Below are 22,009 nucleotides of genomic sequence, written 5' to 3' on the forward strand. Positions count from 1 at the left end.
GAAATGGTGTTTCTGCTGTATAGAGAACAGAGCTGGAGGTTCATAGCTCTGGTCAGTGTTGTGGCCGTGCTGAGTTACTGCAGCTCAGTCCTATACAAGTGAACAGAAGTTAAGCTGCAGTAACCCAGCATGGTCACTACAAGGAAAACAAAGCTATCTGGTTCTGTTATTCATAAATGTATAATTATGGCGGGATTAATTTATCTAGAAAACTGTATGACTGTACATGTAGCGCGAGGAAGGAATTATTTCATGTCTGGACTACAATTACAGACACTTTTGCTTTCTTTTGGACCCAAACTGCTACGCCTTAAGGTGACCATACACATCAAACTTTGGTTGGGCAGAAATGGTCAATCATATAATGTATATATAATGCTTGGTGAATGCTAATTCTGTATATGTTAGAAAGGAAAGATCAGGTATGCTGAATTATTATATCCAATCCTTTGTTCTGAAGGGATATACTCTGCCACCGGAGTTGTCTCTTAGCCCTCGTTCACATCTGAGCCTGGTCTCCGTTCTGCAGGTTTCCGTTTCCTGCACAAAACAGAGGCAGGAGACGGAAAGCTGCAGGACTCTTTCATACCCATTCATTTGAATGGGCTTCAAAGATGTCCGGCCGTGAGTGGCGGTGAGCGTTTTATGCTCTCCACCGCAAAACCGTTTTTTTAAAATCGGAAACAGAGTCGGACATGCAGTACTCTGTGTCCGGTTTTAAAAACCCGGTTTCGCGGCGGAGAGCATAAAACGCTCACCGGCGCACACGGCCAGACCAGGTCTGACAGCTTTCCGTCTTCTGCTGGCAGAAGATGGAAAGCTGAGAACGGAGACCCGAACGCTAGTGTGAACCTAGCGTAAGCGTCATTGTCCATGTATATGGGTATTATACTAGGAATAGCCAAAAAAAATTTGTTTGTAATATGTTGTAAGATCATATAATTTTTACTAAAGGCTACAGATCTTACTTGGGGCCTCTTTTGGTTTGTCATTTTTGTTTTTTGTATCATTGAACTGCTCCTTATTCCGATTCCAAGACTCACCTCGAACAGGGCCATGTTTTTTCCTGTGTCCATTTCCGAGCTGTTGATAAATGGGGAACTTTCCTTGGGGTTTCCATCTCCTGAAGACAAAACATACATCAGAAGTGATCACATGGTCTCCATTCCAGGAATCTTAGATCTCCCTTACCCCCTATAATCGGTGTCATCTTATAATTAACTCCTTATTAATGATATCAAGAACAGCTCACACCGCTGACTGACAAGAGCTCGGCACCTCCAAGCATATCTCCAGAAGGAAATGAATAGAGCAGAAGCCAGTATAAATAACAGGACCGTAAAGATAGCCATAAATGTCTACAAGGGAGTACTCGTACTAGAGGTCATGCTCTGAAGGTGGACTATGGGAATCTTCGGACTAATAACAGACTAGAACGCTAGCGAAGTGTGGTGAAAGCATGAAGACGTCTCCCAGCAGAAGTATAACAACATCTTTTATACGGTGGGAAAAAAACCCTCAGCGTTCTCATCTCGATGAACAGAGAATCAATTATGAAATTCTAAAGCAATAGGGCAGATAAATAAGTAGACATGATTTGCCGACAATTTTCCTCATGTTGTCATCATCATCCTCATTATTCCCGATGACTAACATTGTGCAGCTTCTTCTTTCCATCAATATTTAGTCTCTCACGGTTATTTTTAAGGAAATCCAAAGGCTGGCCATCAGCAAGAATTTTTTATGATAGATACTGCAGTTACTATATATATATATACATAGGAGGTATTCCCTTCCATAGGATAAGCCATTAATACCTGCTAGATGTAGGACCCATCTCTCGGATTTGGGGACCTATATCTAGATCAAGATCAGGGCCCTAGCATTGCTACAAGTAAATGGAGAGATGTTACACATACGTGCGCCTCTCCACTCATTTGTATGCGAGTTAATCTGTTCTCAAGTACAGATCTAGTATTGGCAGGACTGGGAGCCTTCAAATAGTTGTAGGGAACTGGAAAAGTAACATCTAACAATTAAGGGGTTAATAATCCATTATTGGATTTGTCGCAAATTACAGACACTGATGCTGGGTGACTGGGTACCATCTTTAAAGATCCAAAATCCACCATAAATATCGGGAAGGGGTTAAATGCGCCATATTAAATGGTTATTCCGACTTATTTTTGATTATTTGATAGTGGTATCGAGGGACCAATAAACTTAAAATTTACTCACCTCTACCCGGTCCTCTGTTTCCAGCATTGACAGCTCCTTTTGTCTACCTACACGTTCTCTGGCTGATGTCACCAGCGATGTCCTATTCATTGTAGGTGACAGCCAATCACAGGCCTCAGAGGTGGCCTCTTCAGAAACGACACATGACTGCTGTGGTAGCCATTTGTGAAGAGGAGACCGAAGAAGCCTAAGATTGGTTGTAGCAGTCTCTTGGCACAAACATGCAGGGGACCTACAAATTGAAGCCCGTACCTGTCACTATTGAGGTGAATAATGGAGAGGTGAGTAATTATTTCTTATGGGCCCCTAAGCAGCTGTATTAAATAATATAAAAATAAGTCATATTAGTTCATAGTGACAGCCGGTATTGTAGCCTACAGCTGTGTTCACAATCTGGCAGACTTCAGAGCTGAATTCTCCCAGCAATGACTGTTTGGTTTGGGTCTTCACAATGCTTGTAGGAGTAAATTTCATTGTAGGAATTGTTAGTACACCAGAAACTATACTGCTATATGCTGTTGAGAAAAACTAAGTGCATTACGACTGCTCAGCGTAAATATTCGAGGTGTATCTGTTGACAGAGTTGCTAATAATTAATAGCAGAACTATGAGTTCAGCTCTGGGTTATTAAGGCTGTAGCTCAGGATCAGTGCAAGAAAAGCAAAATATTAACAAAGATATTCAACTTTTTATAAGTTCTAAACTGTAAGCTTTGCTTGCAACAAAACACATGGGGCATCTGCACACATCACAGTACTGCGAGACAGCATCATTAAAGAAACCTATCCTACCTACAGTATTTATAAGAAGAGTTTGCTATTGTATTGCTGTTCAAGATCCATTTTTCATATTGCCTTAGGGAAAATGCGACAATGCTTAGCTAGAAATATGGCAGTAAACTACAACATTATAAAACATGATAAACACAATAAAGCATCGATCTGACATCACTCATAAAGCAAAAACCTAGGCTATATGAACCAAGAGATCAGAGGTGTAGATTGAAGCTCCAATGCAAAATCTCTAAGGGGGCCCTGCTACCTTGTGCCATTTAGATTACTGGGAACCCTACATGAGAAGGAGTTACATTAACTTACTGGGCCTACTACAAATAGGGGATCATAAATTGTCCTTAATACAGTTTGATAGGCCTCCTTGTTCACTCTTCTCTTCATCCAACAGTCTTCAAGATTTCTCCTGTGCCTCCACCATTCTCACTTCCCCTAGACATCTGACTGTCCCCCACAGTCAAAACCATCAAATTCAACCTGATGGCCCATCTCTTCAGAACAGCCCACATTAACCTCCTTCCACTATTGCTACCATATGAGTAACTTCTACCCTCACCTAGTTTCCCTTGAAGGTGGTAAGCCCTCAAGAGGAGGGCCCCCTTTCCCACTAGTACTCACAGCTAAGGGGCAGGGCCCTCTTTCCCACTAGTGCTCACAGCTCAGGGGCAGGGCCCTCTTTCCCACTAGTACTCATAGCTCATGAGCAGGGCCCTCTTTTCCACTAGTACTCATAGCTCAGGGGCAGGACCCTCTTTCCTACTAGTACTCACAGCTCAGGGGCAGGGCCCTCTTTCCCACTAGTACTTATAGCTCAGGAGCAGGGCCCTCTTTCCCACTAGTACTCATAGCTCAGGAGCAGGGCCCTCTTTCCCACTAGTACTCATAGCTCAGGAGCAGGGCCCTCTTTCCCACTAGTACTCACAGCTAAGGGGCAGGGCCCTCTTTCCCACTAGTACTCATAGCTCAGGAGCAGGGCCCTCTTTCCCACTAGTACTCACAGCTAAGGGGCAGGGCCCTCTTTCCCACTAGTACTCATAGCTCAGGAGCAGGACCCTCTTTCCCACTAGTACTCATAGCTCAGGAGCAGGACCCTCTTTCCCACTAGTACTCATAGCTCAGGAGCAGGGCCCTCTTTTCCACTAGTACTCACAGCTCAAAGACAGGGCCATTTTTTCCCACTAGTACTCACAGTGAACCGCTAGACTGCAAGACACTGCAGTGAGGTCCACAAGCCCCCAGACGGCAGACGTCTGCCTGAGCAGAGCAGCAATTTACAAGCTGCAATATACACTGCACCAGTTAATCTCACAGGTACGGTTAGTGTGTGAGGACTGAAATGCAAACTACCAGTTAACTACACTGGCAGTGGTGTTTGCGCAGTTCTAGTGTGAACAGACTGCAACAAACTGTCACCAGTTAACTTCACTGGGAAAGTGCACCTGTGTATAGCTGCTGGGTGAAGCCGAATGAAGCCTTGTAAAGGACATTGCTAAATTACATCAGAGAAATAGGCACTAACAAATGCTTCACCCTGCTACACAGTAAAGGCTGCCAGGGGTTAAACTTCACCCCTGGCCAGTAACATAAAGGGCTCCACAACAGCTAGGAGCTACAATGTAAATAGACAGTTCAATAGGCTTTTCTGGTCCCTACCGGCAGTGCCCTGGTTGGGGCCAAGGAATCCTATCCTAGACGCCTAGTCTGACAACCTGCCTTCACCAGAATCTAGCCCTGACCTCCTGTCTCAAAGTCATTTAGTTAAAGTGTGAGCGCCCAGCGGGCGTAAACACAAGCTATAAAAAGGCAAGTCCCCGCCCACAGGGGTGGTGGCCATAACTTCAATGAACATGCTCAGTAGGGGCAAAATGGGACTTAGCATCCGAGCGGCTCAAAAAGGTCCAATAATGCTCAGTAGGGGAAGAATGGGACTTAGCCTCTGAGCGCCTCCAAAAGGTCCAAGCATGCTCAGTAGGCAGAAAGCTGGACTTAGACTCCACACACCTCACTGCACGACGCCAAGGGCGAGAGTTGGATTGACCTGCAGGTGGCGCTGTGCGCTGGAAAGGAAACCTGTGGGACTCCATCCTAACAACAGCTCAGAGGCACGGCCTTCTTTCCCACTAGTACTCACAGCTCAGGGGCAGGGCCTTCTTTCCCACTAGTACTCATAACTCAGGGGCAGGACCCTCTTTCTCACTAGTACTCATAACTCAGGGGCATGGCCCTCTTTCTCACTCGTACTCATATCTCAGGGGCAGGACCCTCTTTCTCACTAGTACTCATAACTCAGGGGCATGGCCCTCTTTCCCACTAGTAATGATCTAGCTGGTTTCATGTATAGTTTAGTTTCATTTGTCTCTATATTTCCCAACCATATACCAAGGCTAGTATAACAGAAAACTGGGCCTTTGGGCTTAAGAGAGATAGGGTCACCTGCCCACAGTTTTCTCAAAAGTTAGCTCACATAATAAACACCATATAGTGCTAACATAATACTGCCATATACAGCCCATATAATACCACCTTATATTGCCCAAATTTGCAGTATCTAAATAACACTCACTGAAAGAATCCACTTAATAGTTTAAAGGGGCGTTCTGGGACTTATTAATTGATGTCTTATCCTTACAATTGATCATAAATTGAAGCTCATCAGGGGTCAATGCCCCATGGCATCCTCTGTTTGAAGAAGCAGAAGTGTTCCCTGAGCACTGCTTTTGCTTCACAGGTCATATGACATTACATTCACCAGTCACATGGCCTGATGACAGCTCAGTCCCATTCAAGTGAATGATACAAAGCACAGCCACTGTACTGTACAGCACTGTACTTGCTTTATTGTTAAGAGACCAAAGTAGTCATCTGAATAGTGCAACCTCTTCAAACAGCTAATTCATAGAGGACCCGGGTGTCAGACCCCTACTGATCTTTATTTGACACATTATTCTAAGGATAAGTCATCAATTAATAAGCCTGGAAAACTTGTTTACCTCCTAATTAATTGAATCATACATGGTTAATTAATGATAGGTTTTACTTTACTCCTGGGCTTTTTGGTCTCAGGCACTCTAGTAAATCAGGATTGTGCCCATATTGCCACTCCTAAACCTGCTCTGCACATAGGAGAGTCTATGGGTCTGTATTACTCATTGCACCAATGTACAAGGCTTGCACTATATTTGGACACTTAAAATCATGTGAAATCTATTGTAGTCACTTTCCTTAAATAGCATTTTTTTTTTTTTTAAATGAATAGTTCAGATGAATATAAGAAAATTTGTTATATATCTTCTAAAAGAAATATTCTTCTATGTCCTCCTATCAGCTACTCTCCTGCCTGCTAAACTGATCAATTCACTGCTCAGAGCCATCTTAAGTGAGGGTGAGGAGCCTGTAGAGAGCTTCTCTTCCTACTGCTCCCAACCCTCTCCAAAAATTACTAGGAACTACAGCCTGTCTGTAAAGACAGATCTGGCAGTGAATTGAACAGTTTAGCAGGCAGGAGTCGCAGCTGATAACAGGTGATGGAAGCATTTTTCTATAACAAGATATATTACAAAGTTTCTTATATTTATCTATTCTATTCATTTGCAAAAAAACAAAAAACAAAACGCAAGACAAACTTTCCAATTGCCAGACCAAAAACATAACACTAAACAATAAAAATATTCCAAAAAGCACAGCGGGAAAACATTGAACAGCTTCGTCTTGATAAATTCCCCTGAGTGTCTTGCTTGCTTAACCAATAAAGTTTACCGGACTAAGAAGATGTGAAATGAACCTTTGTACTTGTCCAAGTGCAATAAGAAATGACTTTATATTCTATTGGAAATCCAGTTCTCTGACTAGACATATATTGATGTACTTGTGTAAAAAAAAGAAACTGGACTATTTGTCATTTATTGATCTAAATCTCATCTTATTTGGGCTTAGGATTCCAGTGGGCCGCCCTACAGGCTTTCAGATATGAGTGTTCATCTAGAGATGAGTGTAAAACACTAAGTAGGACTGCCCGACGGACTCCTGGGCCCGGAATAAGGAGGGAATAAGATCAATAAATTAAAAGTTAACCTATCTTCCCAAACAACTGAATAATAATCTGTTCTGCAAGCAAAGATTATCCCATACAACACAAGACTGTGTAGGAACTTCATCTCAGTCAATGACTAAATAATCTGAACTGCCATGTTCCTCATGTTCATTGCCAGATACAATGCCCCATTCATAGAGCACAAAAATGTCCCCATACTGCTCCAGCCACAATGCTTAGTGAAAAAGTCAGCTACGAAATATCCCATATAATATCATCCAGTTATATATATACTCGTAGCTACAAGCATTTCTGTAGACAACAATTGTTGCTAAGTAGTTGAATATTTAGAGAATCAAATCAGCAATATCACTGGGAATTCAGCACTGCAGTGAGATTAAACACTTATTAGATGCAGCTGCAGAATATCTGCATGTCTCTCCCTCTCTCTGTAACTGCTCCCACCTACTCCTTCCCTCTCCATAGATTTCTATGGGCAGTAGATGTAAGGGGCGGGTTCACACCTGCGCCCGGTCTCCGCTATGTGGGTTTCCGTCTTCTGCCGACAGGAGACGGAAATCCGGCAGACTGTCCTACCGTGAGTGTTTTTTGGTCTCCGCGGCGAAACCTTTTTTTTTTTTTTTTTAACTGGACACAATGTCCTGCATGTCTGATTTTGTGTCCGGTTAACAAAAAAAACTGTTTCACCGCGGAGACTACAAAATTCTCACGGGCGGACACTTGGTAAACCCATTCAAATGAATGTGTCAGGACTTGAACCCAAGGACTTCAGTGTCCCAAGCTGCAGCTCTTCCAACTGAGCTATTCAGCCTTCCGAACAGCTCCTGTGCTGATCTGACCCTGGTTCCCGCTACCTCTAGTTTCAGTTTCCGCCTCTCTGGTTTGCTCCACCCTGTTCTCTGATTGTACTTCCTATATAAACCCAGCCTTGCACTTTGTGCCTTGTGAGATTATTGTGCTTCCAGCCTGTAATCTAGCGGCTCTCTCCTGCTCTGCTGCAAACCCTTATACTCATCTTGTGTATCGACCACTGGCTTGCTCCTGACTATATTACCAGCCTTGCAAGTAAGTCATTTTCTAAGTAGTAGCAACTTAAGACTCCGAACCAGACCCAGACCATTACAGAATCTCTTCTCTTCCACCAATGGTGATATGACCTAGCGGCTACAAAATAACACTTTAATGACTCCTTTCAAAGACCTAACAGGACTTTGAGGGTATTGTGCTTCTTATTGATGCACCTATATAAAAGGCCGATGACCCATTCTCTTTAATTAGAGCCTCATCATTAATATCACCACATAGATCTTCATTGTTACCATCACATCATTATTAGGTATCGACCTTCTTCAGGCCTTATCACCATAAACAACTCCATAAAGAAGTACACCATCACCATAAACTACAATATCATGGTGGAAATGCTAAGAATCAACGGTATTGCTCTACAGCCAGTGGCATCACACTAAAACACATCAACCTCATAGAAACAAACTCCATAATGAATCTCCTTAACATTTCATTTGTGATTTATTGGGAGACGTCATCACACAAATTGGAAATATGTTAAATTATTCATCATTTGTCTATTCACTACACAAAGGTCTTGTCCGGCGTGGGATCTCGACATTATCGTCTTTAGTTGGATATGTCGGCAAGTTGTAAATCATGTTTCATTACATGCCGGCTGATAATTGGGTTTAACCACAATGTCTTTTATGATGAAATGTAATACACTTCAACACAATGAAAATACATGGACAAGTTCGTACACGACGTCTCAAACGTTGACTGGCCAGAACATTGTGGTGACTGGGCTTCACTCTTGGTCAAAGTCTAAGTCCAGAATAAAAATATCACTCAAGTGATCTTTGGTTTGTATCCAGAACTCAATATACCATGGGGATAAGCAGATATAGAGCCATTTATATTGCTAATTCTGAGACAGAAAGGCCTATGGAGCATTAGCAATCGGCATATGGTCACTCCTTTGAAAACAGTCTCCCTGGCTGAGCCTTATCAACCACCGGGGTGCACCTCGCAGTATGAGAAGCAATGGATTAGTACACCAGTGTGACTGTAAATCTAAAGTATAAAGAGCCACCTAGTCTATACAGGAAGGTTCTAGAATACTGTTCTATCAGAATAAAAGAATAAGCGGCACAAACATAGGCGAAAAGAATGCTTGGGAGGAATTTTACTGTGTAATGTATTGGAAATAAAAGAGAGAACGCAAAGCTAAAAGCTCCTCCAGTCATTGAATTTGATTGACATTGTCACTCCGCATTTCTGCTCTTAGAGGAGACTTTTCAGAAGAAAAAGTGTAAGGGAAAGCTCTTTGGCATCAGTACAAAATCTGCACCAGAACAGTGTACCTAGCAAGTGCCATGCATAATACCGGGGTGTTCATGAGCGGTGGGGGGAGATATGGGGGTACTGTATGTAGTATAACTAAGGATTCAAGATTAAGATTTCTCTAAGCCAGGGGTAGGTTACTTAAATTCTGATTCTGGGGTATAATATGTAAGTATGAGGCTCCATAGCAACACTTATAATAGGCCCCGCTCCACCATGACCACCTTCAACTGCAACATGAAACATGAAAAGCTAATTATTATTTCGGTTTCCTATATATTAATGGATAATGCACAATGTCATGTAATAGTACAAGGATAGTGCACACAGTGTACAGGCTTAATGCACACAGTGATGTCATAGTACAAACTTAATATAAACAGTGATGTCACAGTACAGGGATAATACACACAGTGATGTCACAGTACAGGGATAATACACACAGTGATGTCACAGGACAGGGATAATACACACAGTGATGTCACAGTATAGGGATAATACACACAGTGATGTCACAGTATAGGGATAATACACACAGTAACATCATAGTATATGCAAGAGTGAAGCTCAGGACTGTGTCATATTTGGTTTTCTACATCTCCCTCCATTATCCAGAGTCACTAACTGCACTTCAGATCTCAGTAGAAATGTTCCCCCTTATATGTTGGGGTCCATTGGTCTGTAAATGTCTATATATATATATATCTGTATACATTTGTCTCATATACATATTTATGTTGGAAAGAGAAATAGTTGAATAAGATCAGAAAAAATCTGCCTCCTGTTACTCTGAGTCTATGCCAGAAAGACATATTACAGCTCTAATTCACCACACCCTCCTTTAATTTTATTTTGGCGTCAGCAAAATTGAGAGAAAACTGGCATTTCTCCGTCCCATCTGCAATGAATAAAATAATTGGTTCTTGTTCTAAGCTAATAGACATCAATAATGGGACCTAGCAGGGTGCCCTCTATCCCCGCTGCTTATTATTCTTCTATGAGGACCTGCTGATAGCGATTAGAAACAACATGAACATCAGAGGCTACAAGGTGAGCGCTAGAGAACATAAGCCTTTGCAGATCATCTCTTAATATATCTATTCAGTCTTTATCGAACTTCCCATCCGCTATGGAAGAGTTTAAAACATTTGGCAACATGTCAAACACCTATCCCTCACTGCCAGCACTGCTCGCTCTGTCTGCTTGTACTACAAACTCACATCTTTTGGGTTTCAGTAGGAACGAAGAACCATAAGGATGCAAAAATTTAAAGTTTTTGGACAGGCCTGTACACAATATATTTATTTGTTTGGTATGGACTGGATAGGAACTGGCTAGGTCCTCTATCCCATTTGGTCAGGCTTTTTTTAATAAATTTTTATTATTTCAGATTTATTCCCTTGCTTGAGTGCATAAATTAAGTCTTACAAGCTTTAAAGAAGGCCATTCATGTTCTCTAAGGTAGGGAGACTTATTTGGATAAGGAACACCCCCCTGACAGTACAAGTCTATAGAGGAGTACCGTCATAGAGGTGTTCCTCACCACCTATTGATGACGGTGAGCTGTGACACTGATCCCTCTCGGTACAGTGACATTGGTAATCAAATTTAAGGACACTGATATTTCTCCTACAGGGAAAGATACCATCAAAGCTGATGGTATATAACACTGCCTAGGTTAGAGGACATGAAAGGTTCTCTTTAAAACCTTAAATGGGTTGTTCAGTGGCACAAATAAATATTCAATTGTATATAAACTGTAAAAAATTAACTTACTAATATAGTTTTTGTGATATAATGTTCAGAAATTGCCCAATTTTAGATGCACTCTAAGGGTCAGTTCAAATGAATGAGCCGACATAGGAGTGAGCCCGTGCGGCTTCCACCTGAAGAAAGGGCATGTCGTTTCTTTTCTCCGCTAGCGGCAGCCCGCCGCTAGCGGAGAAAAAAAGCTTGGTGGTCTACATAGACCACCATTGTAAAGGGGCGGATTTTGATGCGAAATCCACTGTCAAAATCCGCCCCTTTGCCTACGTGTGCGAACTCCAGGAAGCGGCGCCACATATCTGTTCCAAGGAGAGAGAACGTCTTTCCGCACAAGAAGTTGATACGGCTCTGCACGCACAAATCCTGGTACTGGTAGGTCCTGGGCGTGGAGAGATCAAGCAATGGCCTCCCTGATCCATCTTGACAAGGTGGCTTTGGATGCTTTAGTGCCTGTGGTATGGCCATGGACATTAACTAGTAGGTTTTCTGATTTTCGGAAGGCGGCCGTACGCTCCAGGTAGATACGTAGTGTTCTGACCAAATCCAACTTGTGCATCCTCTCCTCTGCCTCGGAAGTGGGAGAGGGAAAAAAGTCTGGAAGACTTGATCACTCACAAGAGCAGACTTGTGCACCTTCAGCTTACCTCACCTGAGCTGTGGGAGTTGCTGAAAAAAACCTCACTGTATCTGACAGGTTGCTGTTCACATTAGCTGCGCTTTAAGGCAGCGGGGTTTTTGTTTTGTTTTTTTTTAACCCCGGCCAGACAGGTGCACACAAGTCAGCAATCGCACAGGCCATAGAAATAGATATTAATGCTTTATACTCTGCACTAAACAAAGGGAGCTGAAAGCTCCCACAACTGACTAACACAGGCAGGTCGGCACAGGCCATACCAAAAAATATTAGTGCTTTTAGACTCTGCACTGACATAAAGGGAAAGCTGAAGCTCCCGCAACTTCCACAGCTGACTGCAACACAGGCAGGTGGGCACAGGCCATAGCAGGTGGGCACCAGCCACAGCAATATAGGCACTAGTGCTCTAGACTCTGCACTGACATAAAGGGAAGCTGAAGCTCCCACAACTTCCACAGCCGACTGAAACACAGGCAGGTGGGCACAGGCCACAGCAATATAGACACTAGTGCTCAAGACTCTGCACTGACATAAAGGGGAAGCAGAAGCTCCCACAGAACTTCCACAGTTGACTGTATCACAGACAGGCTATAGCACAGAACATAAAGGAAGCTGACAGAGTGCCCATAGCAATAATATCAGTGCCTTTAGTTTTTCCACTAAACACAGAGAAAAAACTGGAGACTCAGCTTTACGTTATTGCTGGCCAGTGACTGAGCTGTAACAGCTGAACAATCAGAACACGCTGCAGAGCAGGTAAGACAAAACCTAAATCTTTCCTTCAGAAGAAAGAAAGAAAGGGAAGAAAAGAAAGAGGAAGAAGGATTTACAAACACCTTCTTCCTCTCCACCACCCGTCCAGTCACACAGGACAGAAAAAAAAACACAAGGAGGAGGACGTCTCTCGGCCTCTTATAGGGGAAGAAGTCTGTTAGTTAATTAAAAATTCCACCTGTCCTAACAGCACACAGGGGCAGGAATACCCCATCTTGTGCTGCTGTTGGGCGTAGGGGGAATGACAAGTTGAAGACTATAACAAGTCTCTGTATTCATGGTCATATCCACTGGCTACCTATCAAGACAATAGATTTTTACCACTATGATGGTTAGAAAAAAATCTTTAAAATTCTGCAGAATGTTTGATGTTTCATTGTCTACAAATTTAGTTGAGAAAACCCCTTTAAGCCAACCAGATCCTTGAAATAGAATTTTATGTCTAATTTTTAACAGGTCGTGAGATGTTGCTGTTCCATTATGTTGAGTTTCGTTTGATCCTCTTGACCTACTCGGTTTAACCTTACTTCCGTAATGTACGTAAATCCGTATATTACAACCGTTCCACTTATAGATAGAAAATAGACAAAGATTCTAGCCTTTAGATTCAGGTGTGATGAGGAAATGTCCATTAAGATTTACAGCAACCATATGACAAAGTAAACATGGACAACATAGAATCTAATCACAAGGGTAACGGGGGCTAATGGGGGTCAATAGGGGGTTCACAACACAATTTCGAAGTCAAGCATATGACAACGTGTAATATTTTACAAAATTGGATAGTTTTTGCATTCTCGAACAAAAATCCTTAAAGCCATGTATAATGTACAACGCGTTTGTCTACGTGCTTCTAATATACAGTAGATGGCCTCGTGGGAGTGAAACTAGAAAAAAATTCTGCAAATATTATTTGTAACAGTTTTTTTTAATTATGAGTCGATTTCTAAAAAGAGAGAATATCTTTGTTGCTGGAATATTTGTGAAGTTAACTGAATGTGGCAGTAAAATTCATCCAGGGGCCACTATACAGCTACATGCAAATGTTACCTGGCACTTGGTCGTAAATTCCTAAAATGTCACTGACAATTTTTTTTCTAGTGGTCGCTTTCTTCCTAGCCCTTTCCTTTGTTTCTATCCTGGGGTCAGTAATATGATGCCTGACTCTTCGCTTGAACTAGGATCCCATGAGCCAGGGATATGAGCCCACACCATAGGCGTCAGGCGACATCAATATGATGTGTGATTGAGAAGATGGGGCGGAAGGATGCTGATTGGCCTGATTCTGCCTGTAGATGTCATCTCAGCCGCCCAGTGTGTCTACAGTATATAAAAGCAACCTAGGTGGTTTCTTAAATAATGTACCCAGTATGTTATACTGCCTAGAGATGAGCGAATTGAAGATGGTGAAGTGAAAGTCCATCCGACTTTAAGAAAATATTTAATTGAATCCGGATTTCCTCGCACTTTGTGGTAACGAATCAAATTTTTCATAAAATGGCTGCTGCACGTCAGGACATGGGGCAATGAACTCTGGGAATGCGGGATCAGCCACAATGTCATGCATGCAGCCAATCAGCAGTCAGCCCTGTGATGTCCCAGCCCTTTAACCCCTTCGTGACTGCTCATGTCACCGGGAGCGGGTGTTAGCTGTAACTGACAGCTAACACCCTGCTCCATAACCACCACGGTATCCAAGGGGTTCCGCCATGTTACATATCCCCCTCAGGCACACCTTGCGGCAAGACCAGGGGGTGCCGATAGGCATTTTCTGCAGCCCAGGGTCTGGACAGTGACCCCAGGCTGCTAGTAGCCCCCAGTACCTGGTTGATTCTGCCCAGAAGTGAGGAAGTCAGCCTATGCATTTGCATAGGCTGACTTCCTCTGTAGACTGCAATACACATGTATTGCAGTCTATTAGTGCTGAACCAGTGATCAGTGCATCGCTGGTTCAGGTCCCCTAGTGGGACATTACTAAAAACCACAGCAAGGCACAGTGTCCTACACCATTATGCAGGCTCTCTGTATGGGGCTATTGGCATCAGCCTCATGGGGTTTTTGCTTCCTGTAGGTTTATAGTTTGGATTTAATGGACATCTGTTTTATCCAACTCATCTAGTATGTAACCATAACTTGATCGAGATGCTGTACGATAAGTATCTGCATATAATATAATGAGTGTACTGTGCCATGTCAGAATGATCTGGGGGCCCACCTGGGGATTCACTTGTTCAACCATGGATTAGTCTGAGCCTTTACTTAATTATCTACAAGATTACTTCTAATATTTTTAAAAAGTTCCATTGAATTTCAAGATAACTTGGACCCTGGTAAGATGTTACTCTCCAGCTGCTGTGAAACTACAACTCCCAACATGCTCCATTCACTTCCATGGGAGTTCCAAGAACAGCAGAGAAAGTATGCATGCTGGGAGTTGTAGTTTTGCAACAGCTGGAGAGCCGTACATTCCCTACCCCTGCTCTAAAGTCATAAACAGGAAGAACTTTAGCTAGTTATAGTGGTTTCTCTATGGTAAAAATTTGCAGAATCATTTAATTATCCAAATGTTAGAAATGTATTTGTTGACCAAGCCGTAAATGTCCAACTCATGCTTTAGTTAGGTAGGTCCTACAATTGTCCTACATTGTCCTGCTGTACAACAGAATGACATAACTTGCTAACCGGTATCTTCCTAAAGACAATTATTGTGTAGACCTTGATCAAAACTTTAAAGGGGCTTACTGAGCTAAAACAAATATAAAGAAATCCCCTATATGTGCTGAGTTCTCACCAGGAGAGTCCACCATTCTTCAGAAGTAATTATGTTTTATTTTCATTATCTTGCCCAGATCTGTGCTGCACCTTTGTTTTAATGCTGCTAGAGCTTGCACATGATAGATTATCATGTAAAAAACTTCACTCCTTCTGAATCCCCTCATGAATATCTCTATTTTTAGCCGTGTGCATGCCCCTCTATTGCAAAGTATAAGGTAGTGGTGTAATACTTCACTGTACTTACTAATACAGCTTTACTACTGAGACACTATTGTGTTGCCCTGTATGTGAAACGCTATCCCTCCAGAGACACAGAGGGAGGCAAAAAATAGGACAGAGTGTAGATGATAGATGTGAAATGTTACTTCCGCTAATTCAAGATGAAGTAGAAAGAGTAGATACACACATGTTCACTGTATGGGGTAGGATATTACGCAAGAAGAAGATAAACAGTAAGAGAATAAACATGTGGCTAGTGTACAAAGTCATCTCTTTAGTGGACTTGATATTAGTAACATGGGATTCTTCCCATGTTCCTTTGCAGTGGAGCGCTCATGGCTTAATAAGACTCCACACACCTAAATGGTGGAGTGACAATATCCCCTCAACCCAATGATATTAGTAAGTCACTTATAGTACTGCACATAATTTGCAAATATCAGAAAACCCCTTTAAGTTAATTTTCCATATTTTTTTGTTTTCACTATCCTCTTCTTATAATATGTATCAAATTACTCACTCCTTTTTATTCCTATAGAACAAATATAGTCACCATTATAATGTATTGAGCTCAGTCCATAGTCCATTCCCATTAGGAGAGTTACTTATGCCCTAATCTTTATGGGCATTGCAATAATTTAACCAATGTAGTGAAAATTGTCTAAGATATATATAAAGATTACCTATGTCCATTAATTTCTTATGTACTTAGCTGGATACAATGTATTTTCCTTGCGTTCTAAAGCTTGCCATGAAATATTTCTGTCTCTGAGCGTATGATAAAGTGAGATATAGCTGCTGGAAAGTCGTCTCTGGGAGCTATGTGTTCATTGTAACACTGTCCTCTAGTTCTATGTGTAACACATTATAGAAGTAATCATTATCGGTATGGTAACACAGCTCATAAAAATCCGCTCAATAAAATTAGCATGATCTTCATCCCCACAGGCTACTCTTCCAATATCATCTCTATGCAAACCTAACAAACCTAAGCCTCTACTTTCATTACGGTTACAGAGCTCTCAGTGATCATCAAATAGCTTGGTCTGTCCTAATTACCAGGGTCGCAAAATGGATCGGGCGGTGGGGTAAAAACGAATTACCCCAAGGACTTTTATTTTAAAGATCATAAAGCTCTTCGCTGATGCTTCTCTATTCCCCAACCAATGGGAACCCAAGATTGGTCACTATGTGGATTTTAATCTTCTCCAAGATTTCTCATACTCCAAATCTTGGTATTATGATTCGTAAGACTATCCCCACACTAAAATTGAAACATTCAAATGCAACCTTGACACCCACTTTTTTTTAGAATGGCATATAAAATATGGTGTCCCTTCTTCCACTAACGCTTACGCCACCAATTGCCTTCACCAACTTTCCGTTGTAGATTATAAGATCTTGTGGGCAGGGTTTCCCGACTGTTGTTGAAATCGAATAGCTCAATTCTTTACTCCCTCACATCTGTGGGAAAATCAAATCAATCCTGTACACTTAAAGTTGTCTCCAACAGAAATCGGTGGTTTCGGCCAACAATGAAGGGAGTCTATCACCTCCCCAAGCATATTCAAGTGTCACCCCTGTGTTACAGAACACATTACCGTGATAAACTTCTGTTACATAGGTCACTTTGGAAGACTTGGAGAAAAAAACAACTTTAAAGTCTTATGCAAATTAGACAATTGGTGCACTGGGGGCGGATCTTCGCATTGGGAGTACTGTTCTCCATGCTCAGGTAGGTTGGGTGACATAGCAGTGGGCCAATGAACTACCATGGCATGGAGTGGCTCAGCCAGGATATGGTAGGGGTCTGAGTGGCAAGACCAGTTTGCTAGTCCAGCCCCCACTGAACCAACTGTCCTAGTTTCATAAGACTTGAACACTGTTTTCCTGCAAACCTTCATAAGTGATTTACATAATAGAAGTATGTTCTTTATTATTGTAATGTGCTCTGTAACATATTGGCGACAGTAGAATATATTTGGGGGAGGTGGAATTAGTAGACTCCATTTAATTTAAAGGGGTTGTGCAGGACTTCAAAACTATAACTGCTTTCATCTTCTCAGTAAGTGACATCATGTCCATTACTGACATGGCCATGTGGCAGATCATTCCCATTCATCTGAATGGGACAGAGATGTAACATTGTCATGTGGTCAACAGACGTGAGGTCACTTCCTGAGAAGAAGAAAGTAGCCATGTTTTTGAAGTCCTGCACAACCCCTTTAATAAGTATGACAAGCTTAAGGCATAGACTAGTGAAACAGGTTGTACATACCATAGGGCCATCCCAGGCAGCTGCTTTGGGCACTTGGAGAGAGGGGGTTCACTTAATTTTAGTAGGTCATGAAAACCTGCTTAGGCACAAGGGTAGTAAACATGGCTGTGAGTGATTAAGTCAAGGAAGGAGAATGGGGGTCAATGTGGCTTGAATTAGTTGTGGTGTGTTATTTTACTCTCTGCCCCCACCTCTAGGTTAATATAAGTCTGTTATCTTGCTGTGTCACTTTCATCTTTTGCCCCAGTACCCAAATTGCATACATTTAATATCATTATGTGATTATAAACATGAATATTCATTTCCCTGTTTCGGAGAGATAAAAAAAATGTTGCAATAAAAAAATGCTTAATTTTTCAAAATTAAAAATGCAAAGAGTCAAATAACTTAAAAAAGGAAATGTCCCGGAATGAGGATTAGTCAATTAGAGAGACGTTCTGTCGTTCTCATTAGGTGAACTTGGAAAGAAATGAATTCATCTAAACCTAATATGAGACCAGAATTCTGTGCCTGAGGTTAGTAACTAACAATACCCAAATAACAAAATATGCAATTTATGGAAATGAGTGTTACGGTCATCCAGGCACCCACCGCCATACACAAATACTTGCCCGGTCTCTTTTTTTCCTCCTTCTATATCTTTGCCAGCCATGTTCCTGTGCACAGTTCTACCGCAACTACGTGTACCCTGGTAACTAACACTATCACGACAATCCCTTTATCCAAGGATTTCCATCCATTCCAATGGAAGACGCATTAAAACAGCAATACTAATGCTGTAATGTGTGCACTTTCTAATAGAACATATACTGGAACTAGATTTCAGCCCAGTTCACATCAGCAATCGGGTTTCCGTTTGGAGAGTCCACTTGGGGACCTCCCGAACAGAAACCTATATGCATTAAAAAGCGGTTACCTAAGAAACCACACGGACCCCATAGACTATAATGAGGTCCGTGTGGTTTCCACATGAAATATGGAGAGAAAAGTATAGCAAGCAGCGCTTTTCTCTCCACATGATTCGTGCGGTAACCGAGTGGAAACCACACGGACTTCATTATAGTCTAGAGTGGACCAGGCCTTACTGAACTTGTAGGTTTAACCATTAAGTACTATCATGGTACATGGGAAGAATATGCAAATCTGACTTCCATGATGTAATTATGATGCCAGTGCCTCAAGTATGCACACCAATAGAGGGCGCTGACTGAGAATGTGCAAGTCTATCTTCCATGATGTAATTAGGAAGACAGAGTCTCAGTCAAGCAAGCCTATAGAGGGCGCTCCCTTTAACATCATGCCGACCTTCTCAGAGGCCTTTGTTTGCAATGATGTTGGGATTATACCAGATACAGTCTTCTCTGCCAAGGACAGCTGTTTCGATGTACTTGCATCTCGTCAGCTTGGCGCAGAGAGGACTGATCTGGCAGAGGTGAGAGGCTTAGACAGGGTTGGGGGGATATTGTCACTCCATAGGGAGAGACCACCATATAGGTGTGTGGAGTCTTATTAAGCCATGAGCGCTCCACTGCAAAGAAACATGGGAAGAATATGCAAATCTGACTTCCATGATGTAATTAGGACGCCAGTGCCTCAAGTATGCACACCTATAGAGGGCACTGACTGAGAATGTGCAAGTCTGTCTTCCATGATGTAATTAGGACGCCAGTGCCTCAAGTATACACACCTATAAAGGGCACTGACTGAGAATGTGCAAGTCTATCTTCCATGATGTAATTCGGAAGACAAAGTCTCAGTCAAGCAAGCCTATAGAGGGCACTCCCTTTAACATCATGCCGACCTTCTCAGAGGCCTTTGTGATGTTGAGTACTATCATGGTGTCTCTCCTAATGATATGTGTATGGTAGTGGTGTATGATAGACGCCATGATAGTACTGAAGGGTTAAATTAATGGGGTGATCAAAAATTTGTGTCTTTTTATCTAAGTGGCTCGACAAACAGGAAAAGCTAAAACCTCTATGTAGAATTTTCAAAGACTTATCCTTTTAGTTAGTGCCCAATATACTTGGATCCCAGTTCAGGTCCAATCTCAGTAGCTACAGAAAAAAAACTCTACCGGAGAAGTTTTTTTGCATCATTTAATAATATTGGAAATTTTTGCTACAAAATTGATCAAGCAGGATATATCCAAGCATTGCATTCCATAGACGATAGAGTCTGCTCTTGGCCTATAATATTTTTGAACTTTTCAGATCACACAAGGGAAGACGTCTCGTGGTCATTTTAGGACCTCAGATACCCTAGGACTTATACGGTAGATGTCTGATCCTTCTCTTTTCAATTATTATAGGAAAGGATCAGGTTCCAATTTGTTGCAAATTTGTGCAATATCGAGGTCTTGTGATTGTCAAAAAACGTATTATCTCTTCTAACACAGCCCCGTTCCCGACCCATTTGACTTATAGGGATGAACAATAGATCCATGTATGGCCAGCTTTAGTGAATTATTTTTACTTCCATCTATTCAGTCTCTGGCAAAGAAATCGAATGAATAGAGCCATAGAGATCAAATGAAACCTGTTGTAAAATTGCTGTGATTTGAGATATATTGTTGACCCACAAAATCTCTAGATGATTCTAGACGCCAGTTGTTTTCAGTGGGGTGTAGGAGAGACATCTCTGCAAGGTGCAGGCTAGACATATTTGTATGTATGCTAACCCCTGTTTAGTCCTACAAAAAATGTTTCTCGCTTTGTGCCGAGAATCCGCACATCTAATTCATCCAAAAATACTACATGAATTGGGTCACTGCAGAGATGACTGAGGTCAAGCCTCATCTTATAATGGATTACAGCCAGCACCATAAACAAACACTTAGTCAGAGTAATAAAAGCCCGGAAAAATGAAAAAGTGCTAAAAAGGACGATATGTCCCTATTATAACCGCTTAAGACGTAAATTACAGTATGTTACTAAGCAGTCCTTTAAGCGAACAACCAAAACTGTCTCTTTAATGAATTGTCCACTTTAATCAACCTTATTTACATAGAAGTATGATGAAAAGAGTGTTTTTCTACTGGGACCTCCAGTGATCATCTGTGATCTGCTAGTAAGTGTTTAATTACCCTGCAGTGCCACCGCAGGAGACAAGAGGAATTACACTGTGCCAATTGAAATGAAAATTTCTGCTGTAATGAATGGACATCCCAGGTCCTCCAGAGTGAGAGACACTCTCTGTAACCACTTTCCGCTCTGGGAAATATGGTAGATAAGGGTCCTAAACATGATATCTCCCTACTATTAACTCAGAATTATACAATGATGCAAATGATACATAATGCAATGACTCAAAACCAGACAGGACCTTTAGTAGAACAGTTTTGATATAAAAGTGTTTTTATTTTGCACTATAGACGGTTTCACCATTTGCATGTTTTTCAAAAACTCCAATAGAGAGAGAACATTTCTTACCTACACTGAGGCAGATTTATTAATGCATATCATAAATGGTAACTGGGCGGTCAGAAGATGTGCCAAGTCTATCAGTCATTCACACTGTTTAGTAACTTTGGGGCCACTTTGGTTTATGTTAGATTAGTTTTCCTTTAGACCACCTCTTGGTTGGTATCTTGTAGACCACTATTTTATGCCTTAAACTGGTTAACGCCAAGACTAAATCTGGTGCATTTTACATATCGACAGTCACACCCCACTTGGTATCTCTTTGCCTCATGTGAGGCTTGGTTCACATCTGCGTTTGGTATTGCAGCACTTTTCTCTCCGCATGTTTTGTGTGGAAACCACATGGATCCCACTATAGTCTATGGGTCAGTATGGTTTCTTAGGTAACCATTTTTTAATGCATATAGGTTTCCTTTCAGGGAGTCCCCCAGCGGATTCTCCAGATGGAAATCCGAACACTTATGTGAACTTTATTGTGTTACCTTGGTTGATATCTTGTAGACCACTAGTTTATGCCTTAAACTTGGCAATGCCCATAATAAATCTGGCCCATTTAACATTTTGACATGTTCACATCCTCTTAGTACCTCTTTAGGGTATGTTAGACACCATCCCCTCCATTAGGCTACCTCTTGGTTGGTATCTTGCAGACCACTACTTTACTCCTTAAACGGGTCAACGCCAGGACTAAATCTGCATTTTACA

General features: G+C 41.8%; 1 protein-coding gene across 3 annotated transcripts in view; it reads right to left on the minus strand.

Moving 5' to 3' along the window:
* Positions 1–22,009, minus strand: part of SLC12A5 (solute carrier family 12 member 5) — a 73,472-nt gene that overhangs the window by 48,450 nt on the left and 3,013 nt on the right. For all 3 annotated transcript variants that reach the window (XM_075277365.1, XM_075277364.1, XM_075277366.1), the window contains exon 2: positions 1,044–1,123. In XM_075277365.1, the coding sequence (XP_075133466.1) occupies positions 1,044–1,123 (80 nt within the window). The remainder of the gene's footprint in view (positions 1–1,043; positions 1,124–22,009) is intronic.

This window comes from Leptodactylus fuscus, chromosome 6 (genome assembly GCF_031893055.1).
Source record: "Leptodactylus fuscus isolate aLepFus1 chromosome 6, aLepFus1.hap2, whole genome shotgun sequence".
Classification (NCBI taxonomy): Eukaryota; Metazoa; Chordata; class Amphibia; order Anura; family Leptodactylidae; genus Leptodactylus; species Leptodactylus fuscus.